The 12721-nt window shown below is 47.6% G+C and overlaps 1 protein-coding gene across 1 annotated transcript in view; it reads right to left on the bottom strand.

Annotated features, from left to right (window-relative positions):
- Positions 1-212: 212 nt before the first annotated feature.
- COLQ (collagen like tail subunit of asymmetric acetylcholinesterase) overlaps positions 213-12721 on the bottom strand; it is a 38311-nt gene continuing 25802 nt past the window's right edge. The window contains exons 12-17 of the mRNA XM_043967414.1: positions 7922-8009; positions 6919-7058; positions 6564-6683; positions 5270-5390; positions 4438-4540; positions 213-1796 (exon numbers count right to left, since the gene is read on the bottom strand). Coding sequence (XP_043823349.1) covers positions 1727-1796; positions 4438-4540; positions 5270-5390; positions 6564-6683; positions 6919-7058; positions 7922-8009 — 642 coding nt within the window. The 3' untranslated portion in view covers positions 213-1726. The remainder of the gene's footprint in view (positions 1797-4437; positions 4541-5269; positions 5391-6563; positions 6684-6918; positions 7059-7921; positions 8010-12721) is intronic.

Raw genomic sequence — 12721 nt, 5'->3', positions numbered from 1 at the left:
CTAAGCAAAGTGAGTCACTGGGAGTAAATGAACTACCTTTATTCCTTCTGTGCCTGTGAGTGTTTGTGTGTATGTGTGTGCATGTGCATGCTGTGTGTGTGTACGTGCGTGTGTGTGTGTATGTGTGTGCGTGTGCATGCTGTGTGTGTACGTGCGTGTGTGTGTATGTGTGTGCATGTGCATGCTGTGTGTATGTACGTGTGTGTATGTGTGTGTGTGTGTGTGTGTGTGTGTGTGTGTGTGTGTTGCAGTAGCTGCTCCCCACTTGATGAAAGGGAAAGCATTCTGTTCATGGGCATGAGTCAGGGATTCTCTCAGCTTCATCCAGTCTTCAGGGAGACATTGGCAGGATTGAGTCCAGTCCTAGCAATGCATCTTCAGTGGGAGTCTGTGTCACAAACGGGGTACCAACTACATCAGCAGCTCCCCCTGCAGTCTGAAGACGTGCACTGGACGGCACATTGCCTGCACTAGTTCTGCTTGGTTTGCATGAAACAGAGAACATTCACCCTCCTGCACAGAGCAAGCCAGTGGGTAGCTGTAGTAAACAGACAAGGATCTTGTTAATGCCGGGGGAACAGAGGTGAGATCGCCTTTGACCCCTCTGTACACAACAGAAGGGAAGCCTCTCTAGCCAGGCTGACTGCAAGACAACTCATGGGCTCCCACCTGCAGATACAACAGTGAGACCCACACATGACTCATACACCTTGAGAAGTGTCACAAGGTATGCAGTAAGGAAAGATGAGAAGCACAAGAGACATCATTGTCAGTTAGGACTGGGGACCAGCTTTCCTGAAGGACAGAGAGAAGATGATCGACCACACCCAGGTGGGAAAACCACATCTGGGAATTTTGCAAGAGAACAGTGTGGAGGTGTGGTCACTCGGATTAGGTAATGAAGCTCAGCTCAGTTAGACTGGACCAACAGCGACAGAAGAAAGGCCGGGACGTAGAAATAGGCTCCCCCTTCAAGTGAATGCCAAGAAAACGGACACCAACCTCCAGGACAGTTTTTCCAGCCAGTCCAGAGAGCTGTCCGTAAGCCTCTGTCTCATGGGGGTCTGAACAGGAACTGACCTTTCATCTGCTTTGAAGGTGGCTTTCTGGGAGGTGTGAGGGAGACAGGGACGGCTCAGTCTGGGGCTGAGCCAGCATCTCCCCAGGGAGGGATGGCTGCTTGACCTCTGCAGTTTCACTGATGGCTGACCAGGGGCCCTTCCATAGAGGCACAGGAGAATCAGTGCTGGGCATCCGTGACCCTTCATGTCACTGAGGCTGCAGTCTGAGCTGACCTGACCCTGCTCAAGGTCAGAGGAGCACAGAAGAGGATGGTCAGACCTCCAGCCTGGGCTATCCTTAGAGACAGTTGAAAGCTGCAGCTCAAAGCTAAATCCAAACAACAGCCCAAAGGTCCGTGTGCAGAGTGCTAAGCTGAGGTATCATTGTCTTATCACGTGGTTTTCTGGGGTATGGAGACTCGTTGCTGCCTTTACACTGGGCACACGTGAGCCCGCGAGGTGCCATCTACATTGCGAGTTAAGACAAGGATACGGTGGTCCGTTTTTTCTTCCAGTCAGAACTAATTAAACATACGTCTCCAATAGCCGTCAGCAGCAAGATGGTTGGATTTTGTTTTCTTCATGCAGATTCGGCACGTGGGTCTACATTTGTGTCATGACAGCTGCCGCCCATTCCACACGGGTACCGCCCGCCCTGCGTCCCTTCATGTGAAATAGCGACATGGTGTGGAGTCAATGTAGCAGTGTGAAGTACATCTCAATTCCCCATAAGACCTGAGTGAGAAAGAGATCGCTGGGTCAGGAAGAGGTCCACGGTTGTCCGGGATCTTAGGCCCCATGAGTTGGAAGGAACTTGAATGACAACAACAGCTTGACAACTGTGGGAGGGGGTGCTATTATTGTCATCTCCATTTTACAGAAGAGGAAACAGATGGACTTGCCCAGAGCCACACAGCCAGTAAGTAGCTGCAGCTGGATTTGAACTCAGATCTTCCTGACTGAGCCTAGCACTCTATGCACTGGACCACCTGGACAACACCTCCTTAGAGGTCATCTAGTCCAAGTGCTCTTAACCCTTTCTGTCTCGTGGACCCCTCTGGAAGCGGCCAGTGAATCCTACAGACTCTTTCTCAAATCCCGACTTCCAATGAGTAAAACAGAGGATTGCAAAGGAAGCCAAGTATATTGAAATACAGTTATTGAAGTATTAAAAACAAGTTCACAGACCTCCCAGAAACTTATCCATGGGCCCCTTAGGGATCCATGGACCCCAAATTAAGGATCCTTGGCCTGGTGAAATGCTTTCACATTTCACAGGTGAAGGAAAACCAGTCCAAACAGGAGAAGCCAAAGAATTGGGATTTGAACCTGAACTTTTGGGTCCAGTGTGATGAGATGGAGCCTCTCAAGAAGTTCTCTCTCAATGGAGGAATTGTCATAATTAATCAAGCAACCAAAAAGAACATTTACTAAGCACCTACTGCGTGCCAGTCACTGTGGAAGTAGGCACAGTGTGTGTGCCCAGATCGGCACCTTTAGCTTGGGGTTTGGGGTTAGGAGTGTGGAATGGAAAAGCATGGAATCCCAGTCTGGCCCTGCCCTGAGCTTGACTCCAGTTTCCCACAATCCACCTGCAGGCTCTAAAATCTGGTTAATTAGTGGCTACCACTGCTCCCTCTTCCACAGGAAGGATAGCTGATGGAGGAGAAAGACTCTGAGGACAATAACCGGGAGATAATGGGGTGAGCAGCTCTGGCTGGGCCATGAAACCTCCCCTGTCAGGCTCCAGAGCCCAGCCTGGATTCCCAGAAGGGCAGCATTTCAGCGGAGGCCATGTGCTGCCCTGGGAGGGTCAGGGGAGCCCCCTCTTAGGAACTGGGTTACCAGGGGCGAGCCTTCAACTTCCTACAAGGACCTCACTTTCTTCATCCACTGACATCATATAAAGCACTTTTCAGAGCTAAAAAGAACTACATAAATGCTGGTGGTGGTTGCTATTTTGTCTTTCATTAAGAACACAAGCTTACTGAGGGCAGGTACTGCTTTTGCCTCTCTGTAGCCCCAACTCTTGCATGGTGCCTGGCATGTGGTAAAAGAAACGGATAGACACCAGATCTGTGATTCCAGAGGTATGAGGAGCCCTGGTGAGGAACTTCATCTGCCAGAGCCCACTGGCATCTTCCCCCTTAGTCTTTAAGGGTTCCCTAGAGCATTTGATCCAGGATTGTACTGCAAGTGTATATCCAAGGTAGGCCTTGAACCCAGGCTAGTCTGCTCTCCTAGGCACACAGTAAGCGCTTAATTGTTGCTCATTGGTTGACTGATTTCGTTCTCACAAGACATAGGTGTTCCACGTTCATTTTTTCATTTTAATAACACTTCCAAATGAGTGACCTGAGCTACAAAGAAGTAGATTTGTCCCAAGCTACAGTTACTGGTGGCACAAGGGCTAGATTTCAGCTCTCCCAATTCCAGCCCATTCTCTTTTCCCTAGAGGATGCTGCGGGGCATGGGAGCAGCACCCAGAGGGGGGAGGGGAAAGTAGCCACACAGTGTCTGGCTGAGAGAGGTGATCAGCCAGAGTTAAGGCCAGACTCCAGGGATGGTTTAATCAGGGTGTCAGACTGCACAGAGGACACTGAATCGGTGGCTGACTCAGAGGGCAGGGCTTTGGGGATGGAAATGCTTTTAAAAAGCAGTTTGTGGCTGGATGACCTCTAAAAATGGGTTAAGGAAAGAGCTCAAAACATGGGCTTGTATGTGTGGGGTTTTTTGTCTTGTTTTGTTTTTTTTACACATCTGTTCCTCTATCTTCCCTGAAACAACGTAATATCTTGTAAGTAACTGGGTCCTGTCAATTTTCACAAACACAGCCTCTCTCTATTTAAAGCTAATCACCTAATTTGGGGCTCCCAGGAAGAGGGACCATGGGAAAATATCTACATTTAGAAATGCAATCCTACCAAGGGTATGCAAAGACAGTGTCATTTTTCTTCAGCACTTAGGTACAGTAAGGACTCAATTAGTATTTGTTCAATAGAACAAACAGAATGGCTTTGTTCCTTTTGACTCTTCTTTCCATCCACTCCCAACTTCCTTCCCCAGACCCACATCCAGGAAGCACAATGGAGCCAAGATAATTTGGGGGTGGGGAGGAGAAGATGTTTTTTTCATGGGAAAAAAAAAAGGTGCCCAGAGGTTGCTTAGGAACAAACAGCTTTATCCTCCCATTGGTTCAAGGGTGATGCAGACTGTATCCTTGCTTCCCCCTTCCCTCCATCCCTCTCAGTGCAGCATGCTCCCAGGAGGAAAGAGCTTTTGCTCTCAAGCAATCATAGCTCTCTGAGGACAGACAAAAGCAGACTTGCTCAAACCCCCTTTTCATTCACCCAACAATGTATCATCTTATTCCTACCCGGGAAGATAGGTCTCGCAAGTCAGATAGCCAAAGTCCCTCCCGTCACAGTCTTCCACTCCTTCGTGTCGATAGCCATCTCCACAATATGCACGATGACATCCTGGTTGGGCACAAGAAGGCAGTGAAACACTAAGGTGAAGGCTAATCATGGAGACAGGCCTCAGATCACGACTGCTTCATGTGTGAGGAGGCTGGGGATAAAAGGCCTTTCCCACTCAGCAGGAGGCGTTTGGTATCCCCAGTGCCTTGTGTATGTAGATCCATCAGGGGCCTATGTTGACCATCAATCTCCATGTATGGAACCCAGAGACTAGGGGCAAGTCAAGGGCCAAAGACAACTCAAGTAACCTGCAGTGGGACTCTGTAGTTTAAAGGAGTATAAGTTGTTAGAAGGTGTGGTCCACTCTTTTTTTGGGGGGGAAAGAAAGATCTAGCTTCTGGACCATGCAGTTTTGCTCATCAGCATCTCCACTGATGAAGAAAGTTAACTCAAATCAACCTGTTTGGAAGAGGCTGTGGCAAACACATTCTTCACACACCCTTGAAGAAATGTTCTTTCTCCAGAGATCAGACAAGACCCTTTCTTTTACACCTAAAAGCATTCTGGGAAGACAGTGCATGATTCCAAAGGCTATTGCTATCCCTTAGGAAATGAAAGAAGGCAAATGCCCAAGCTCGTCCTTACTACATCGTACCAACTTCCCCTACACCTCCCTGACCCTTTTTGACATTCCCCTCTGAGCCTGGCATCCGCTCCCAACTATGACTAGACCGGCCAAAGGGAATTCCGATGGCCTCCTGCTCCCCCAGCGTAGGGCCCATCACTTACTTATGCAGTCGTCGGCCACGCTGTTGTTGCCGTCATCACATTCCTCCCCATGCTGGAGGATTCCATCTCCACAAGCGTTGCCATTGTCTACAGGGTAATCCACAGGATAGAAAGGGGTAAGCTATCCAAACAAACACACGATAATTACCGGGAGGGGACCACAGATGCCCAAGGAGCAAGAAACAAAACATTCAAGCTTGGAAATAGTCATTGTGGGGAGACACTGTCAGGGGGCAGCGGGATCCGCCAGCCACTGAAAAGTAGATTCCATTTAGGGATCAAGGCTGTTTTTCATTTGCTCCTGCTCTACAGTCTATTCACTGACTTCAGGGCAGAGGTTCTTAACCTGGTCTCCGGGAACTTGTTTTTGTTTAATATTTTAATGACTGTTTCAATATAATTGACTTCCTTTGTATTCCTGTGCATTTTGTTTTGTGCGTTTAAAAACATGATCCTGAGCAGGGACCTATGGGTTTCACTTGACTGCCAAAGGAGCCCTGGCTTAGAGGAAAGCTGGTGTGCTGGAAAGAGTCAAGGTGGAATCTGGCAGGCCAGGGTTCAATTCCCACCTCTGATTTTCCTGCCCTGGCTCTGTAAACATGAGCAAATCACTTCAGCTCCCTGGGCTTTAGTTTCCTCATCCCTAAAATGGGTATGATATGGGGAGGGAGAGAATCTGAACTGAAGATGAAATATTGAATTAAAAAAGATGAATCGAGTATAAAAATCCCTACATGATAGCTTCCTCACAGGCTTGGAGGGAGACTCAAATGAGACTGCAAACCTTGAAGCCTCAGGTAAAGGCTGCAGCTATTTCCGGGTGTTGAACACGTGTGACCTCCGTCACAGAGTGGAAGAGCTTAGTCCATGTTAAAGGAGTTAGTATCGAGCTGGCAAATACCGGCTCTGGGAAACCTCTGCCTTGAGCTCCCCTAGAAAGCCTAGAGAGAACGGGCTAGCGTGCTGGGCAGCGAGTGCTAAGGGCCTTCTTCCTCTCCTCCTGGTGGCAGTCAGCAGGGTCTGCGACAATCTGGAGGAGCTGTAGAACTCAACAATATGTAGTCACAGCCTGTGGTCTTTGAATTTTTTTTTTCTTTTTGGTGAGGCAATTGGGGTTAAGTGACTAGCCCAGGGTCACACAGCTAGTAAGTGTCAGCTGTCTGGGGTCAAATTTGAACTCGGGTCCTTCTGAATCCAGGGCCGGTGCTCTATCCACTGTGCCACCTAGCTGCCCTGGTCTTCGGATTTCTTGAAGGCTCTAAGAGTGGATTCTGAAACGGTCCCCCTGGATTACCTGAATGGGGAGCCAGCCAACACTGTCCTTGAAATAGAGAGCTCTCTGATCTTTGCGAAAAGCGATCGCGTTTCGGGTATTCAGTCGCTCCAGCTCCTCCCTATTGCTCACCACAAAAATCTGTCCAAAGGAGAAATCAATGAGGACTCGGGCCAATGGTTCTCTAGAGCAGAGATAAAACAGCTTGGACGGGATGGCTGGTGAAGAAGCAAAATCCCCAGCTCCGTGGTCTTTGATCAATCGATCCCAAGAGCTTTCCCCGAGAGTTCTTCCCCCTAGTCATGATGAGGGGCTGACATGAGAGGGCTCGAGCACCTTCCCCATTAGCCATTGGCATCATGCAAAGAAGCCTTACCACAGGCACCCTGGGGTAGTTGGGTCCCTGCTCGTATTCCTCATATGACGGGTTATTTGTATTCATGGAGGATCGACAAAGACATCTCCCTGGAGGCCCGGGAGGTCCTCTTTCCCCTTTGGGTCCAATGACAGATTGTCCTGAGAAACAAAATGCCAGATCACCACGTTTCACCGCAAAAGCCCCCAAAGCCAGTTCCTGGAGAAGGGGCCGACATTTAAGATAATGGCCAACAATCACCAGCATTGATACACACGTTGTCTCGTTTGATCTTTACATCAACCCTAAGGAGGAGGGCTTTATTAGCCCCATTTTACAAACGGGCGGACAAGAGGTGAAGTGACTTGACAGGTCATACAACTAGCACGCCTCATATATAATATAATAGAGCCAATTTGGTTCAATCCAAAAGGTATACAGTACACTATGGGCCAGGCACTGGGGTACAAGGACCCAAACAATGTCCTCCCTGTCCTCCAGGACCTTCCATTCCATAGGAGAGATACTTGATGCACACAGGTAAGTAAAAAAAAAAAAGAAAAGTCATTTTAGGAGGGAGAAAGCACTAACAACCAGAGATTCTGGGCAGGCTTCCTGTAAGAAGAGGCAGCCAAATGGAGCTTGAAGAAGCATGGGTTCTAAGGAGTGGAGAAGAGCTGGGGATGCGTTCTAGTCCCACAAAAGCATGGAAGGTGGAGGCAGAAAACAGCCAGGGCCTCTCTCATCAGGAGCCTGGAGCCTCCCACGGTCTCTCTGCACCCCCTTGGGAGGGGCAGGCAGCCAGCAGTCATGGCTTCACAAACATCACTGCTGGGGGTATGTAGGGGACCAGAGCTACAGACAAGGAGAACCTCGCCCCAAGGGGCTTTGTCACCTCCCGTCTGCATGTGCGCAGGACAATAGCCATGTCACCCCAGGAAGAAAGCAAAGTCCCCTACGTGCCCATAGAGTAGAGCAGGTGGGTCAGGTGAAGGGATGGGCCATGGCAGCAGTCGCTCCTTACCGGATGCTGGTGCTCCTGGGGAGCCTGGTCTGCCAGGAGGGCCAGGTCGGCCAGGCGGACCCGTGACTCCAGCATCACCCTTCTGTCCCTGTCAGAGAGAAAGTGCGACCTGTTAGGACAGCTGGGGCTTTCTTATGGGTTAGCAGAAGTCTACACACACTCCTCACCACACATCAAAGTCTCAGACTTACTCCTTGAACAAGAGAACGCAGTTCGTAGCATGAAGCCGAGCAGGCTCCTCAGTCAAACACAAGAAGCCAAAGGTATGAGGACAGCTAAGGGGTCAGATGAGAAGGGGGGTGGTTCCAGACTCCAGGTCATGTTATTGAATAAGAAAGAACAAAAAGAGAAGTTGGGGAGGCCACATGCTGGGAGGCTGTTCCTTCTTACTAGTCACTGTGATCATTCCAGGAGGACTTTCTTTTTTTGTTGTTTGTTTTGTTTTGTTTTGTTTTGCAGGGCAATGGGGGTTAAGTGACTTGCCCAGGGTCACACAGCTAGTGTCAACTATCTGAGGTTGGATTTGAACTCAGGTCCTCCTGAATCCAGGGCCGGTGCTTTATCCATAGCGCCATCTAGCTGCCCCTCCAGGAGGACTTTCAACATCCTCCTCCGCCATATTCCCCCCAACCAATGTGGACTGGCACCCTTAGTGGCTTGGGGGCACAGTGGATAAAGCCTTGGACCTGGCATGAGGAAGACCTGAATTCAAATCCAGCCTCAGACACTTAGTAGCTGGGTGACCTTGGGCAAGTCACTTGGGCAAGTGTTTGCCTCAGTTTCCTCATCTGTAAAATGGGGGTAATAATAGCACCCACCTCAGAGGGTATGGTGAGGATCAAATGAGGTAATATTTGTAAAGCACTTAGCACAGTGCCTGGCACATAGAAATACTTTTGTCCCCTCCCTCCCTGTCCGGCCCTCTTTTCCCTACCTAACAACATGAATCAAATAATGTGTCATTGGGCTACACTGCCCGAGCGTCCAGAGAAGGTTGCTCACAAGGCAGGACTGCAGGGAAGGTCAGATGAGTAAAGAGAAGGGGGGGGCAGCTAGATGGCGCAGTGGTTAAAGCACCGGCCCTGGACTCAGGAGTACCTGAGTTCAAATCCGGCCTCAGACACTTGACATTTACTAGCTGTGTGACCGTGGGCAAGTCACTTAACCCCCGTTGCCTAAAAAAAAAAAAAAAAAGAGAAGGGGAAAGAGACAGTTGTCACAGAATGACACATAAAGGGACTGGAAAAGGGAGATGATGTGCTCCCACAGGGGAGATCTGGTCCCTCCACTGTAGGTGGATCCACAAGGCACACCATCTTCCTGATGTAGATGCTGGTTGTTGTCTGTTGGGAGGGCACGGCCTTTTGCATCAACAGGGTCTGGCCACAAAGGCTTAAGGAAAGAATCCACAACAATCCAGTGACCAGCAAAAGTCCATAGTCTATAAAGACAGACCGACCAATTCTACCTGTGGAGCTCACACGTGCAGACGTGATCCATTGTCTCTAGCATGACCAAAGCAGCAGCTGCTCTGTAGACTTCACGCTAAAGTGTCCGCCGTGGCTAGGAGAGCCGTGCACATGTGGCGGGCACGCGTGCTTAAAGGAATGAACGCAGATGCTGCCCGGCCAGATGGATCACCTTACAGGGGTGAGTACATGCATGCAACATGAATCCCTACGCCCAATTTAGTTGCTTTGCAGACCTGGATTTCCCCAGGACAGGGACAACTACTACAATAGTTATTAAGACAACACCAAAGCCCAAGAAGGCCCACACAGCATGGGGGCCCTGGCTCCATTTTGTTTCTGGTTGCTCTCCTCCACCACAGGAGTGATTTCACCAAGTGCAGAGAGACCAACCCTTTGGCACTGGGGCCACAGACTGAGATCTGGTGAACACAAGGAGCGGGGTTCACCCCCCTGTAACTCCAAAGCTGAATGCTCAGCTACACACTAATTACTCTTTAGGGTCTAAGAGGACAGTGATTTATGCCCCCAGCACCTTTGGCCTGGATTCTCTCCCCACAAGTCTGCTTTGGCAGGCTGGCCCTCCTGGTGAAATACAATCTCCCCTCTAGCATAGGAGCAGCCCCCTCATAGGGCCCTCTTCCCATCAGGCCTAGAAGGCATGACATTTCACCTTGTGAACATAGCCCTTCATGGGGGTTTAGGGGGTTTGTTTGTTTTAAAATCTTGGGGAGGGTGGGATGAGAGAGTGACATGAGAGATCCCAATTCAATCTTACTTTGAAGCCTCCTTTCTGAGCCAAGGTATTTGATGAGATCACCAAGATAGATCTCGTATGAAAGGAAATCACACCTTCTTAATATAGCTGCGTGGGCTTTTTTTAGTTAGCAATGTGAGCTGGATCCCTGGACAGGAAGCAAGGCCTGGGGGAGCTGGCTGCCACCCCTGATTCTTACACTGACAGCTACTAACCACTGCTTCTCAGTTGGATAACAAAGAATGCCTGAGTGAGCAGCATTCACCTTCCCTAAAAAAAATCCTTTTATCTAGACATAAAGGGTGATACCATAGGCAAATTAGAAAAAGAAGGAATAGTTGACTTGTCAGATCTATGGAGAGGGGAAGAATTTATGACCAAAGATGAGATAGAGAACATTATGAAATGCAAAGTAGATCATTTTGACTACATTAAATTTAAAAGTTTCTGCACAAACAAAACCAATGCAAACAAGATTAGAAGGAAAGCACAAAGCTGGAAAACAATTTTTACAGACAGTGTTTCTGATAGAGGCTTCATATCTAAAATATATAGAGAACTGAATCATATATATATAAGAATACATGTCATTCCCCAATTGAGAAATGGTCAAAGGATATGAACAGGCAGTTTTCAGATGACGAAATTAAAACTACCTACAGCCATATGAAAAAAAAATGTTCTCAATCACTACCGATTAGAGAAATGCAAATTAAAACTATTCTCAGGTATCACCTCACAACTATCCAATTGGCTAATGACAAAAAAAAGAAAATTATAAATGTTCGAGAAGATATGGGAAAATTGGAACACTAATGCATGGTTGGTGGAGTTGTGAATTGGTCCAACCATTCTGAAGAGCAATTTGGAACCATGCCCAAAAGGCTTTTTTTTTTTTTGGTGAGGCAATTGGGGTTAAGTGACTTGCCTAGGGTCACACAGCTAGTAAGTGTTAAGTGTCTGAGGTCAAATTTGAACTCAGGTCCTCCTGAATCCAGGGTCAGTGCTTTATCCACTGCGCCACTTAGCTGCCCCTCCAAAAGGCTATAAAACTATGCATGCCCTTTGATATAGTAATACCACTACTAGGTCTATATCCCAAAGAGATCACAAAAAAGGAAAAAGGACCAACATGTACAAAAATATTTATAGCTGCTCTTTTTGTGGTAGCAAAGACTTGGAAATCAAAGGAATGCCCATCAACTGGGGAATGGCTAAACAAACTGTGGTATATGAATGGAATGGAATACTATTGTGCTGTAAGAAATGATAAGTAAATGGATTTCAGAAAAACCTGGACTTACATGAATTAATGTTGAGTATGAAATGAGCCAAACCAAGAGAACACTGTACACAGCATCAGCAACATTTGTGTGATGATCAACTGTAATAGACTTTTCTCAGCAATACAATGATCCAAGACAATGCCAAAAGACTTATGGTAGAAAATGCTCTCTACATTCAGAAAAAGAACTATGGAGTCTGAATACAGATTGAAGCATACTATTTTCATGTTTGTTGTTGCTTGTTGTTATTTTTCTTGTTTATTCTTTCTTGTGTTTTTTCTCCTTTTGTTCCAATTCTTCTCTCACAACATGACTAATGTGGAAATATGTTTAACATGATTGTAATGTATAGCCTGTATCAAAACTGCTTGCTGGCCTCGGGAGGGGGGAGGGAGGAGGGAAGGGAGGGTGCGAGAAAAATTTGGAACTCAAAAAATATCTTTACATGTAATTCGGAAAAATTAAAATAAAAATTTAATTTAATTTAAAAAACAACAACACCCAAACATCTTTTCCCAAGAAGATGCAATCCATCATGTGCCAAGTGATCAGGTACTATCTTAAGGGGGTTGTAACGTCTTTCTCTGGGTTGTCTACTTTCTGACCAAGAGGTGGTAGGCCCTGGGTGCAGAGTGAGTCATACATTTTTAGACAAGGCCAATGAGGGCATTTTATTTTGTTGTTGTTGTTGTTGTTTTTATTTTTTTATTTTTTTATTTTGAGGGCATTTGTTTTGCTTGACTCCGCATATTTGTTGAAAAGGTACCTCCCTCCCTGCCCCACCCCACAAAAAAAGGAGGTGGAAGGGAGAGAAAATAGGTTTTCAAATCGTTGAAAAAAATAATTTAAAAAGAGGTGTTTTTTTTTTTTAAAAGACTATTTCCCCAGAAGATAAGATTATAAGAACCAGGTCACCTTCCTTCCTGAAAGCAAGAGGCTGAATGAGATGACTTCCATGTCTCATTTTCATCTGAATCTGTGGTTTCTTCAGTGTGGGGACCTCACTGATTTGGAAACTCCCTCCCCCTGTGCAGCCTGGCAGCTCTTGGGGGACTTAGGGTGCGAGGACACTTGCTGGTCACACACAATGGGAGCTGAGGCAGAAGCAGGGCCCAGCCTTCCCTGGCTGCAAGGTACCCAGCACCCACCTCTCAGGCGTGGGGTTCCTAGCGGCCTGTGAGCACGACATGAGTGGGGCGTCCAGGCTGCCAGTAACTGGTCTTTCTTTTTTTCAGGCTTCTCAGAGCAAGCAAACGTGGGCTTGAAATCTCCACCCCATGGAAATAAG

The sequence above is a fragment of the Dromiciops gliroides genome, chromosome 5 (assembly GCF_019393635.1).
Source record: "Dromiciops gliroides isolate mDroGli1 chromosome 5, mDroGli1.pri, whole genome shotgun sequence".
In the NCBI taxonomy this organism is placed as follows: Eukaryota; Metazoa; Chordata; class Mammalia; order Microbiotheria; family Microbiotheriidae; genus Dromiciops; species Dromiciops gliroides.
Note: the sequence above shows the minus strand (reverse complement) of the source record. Positions and strands in the feature narration are given on the sequence as shown.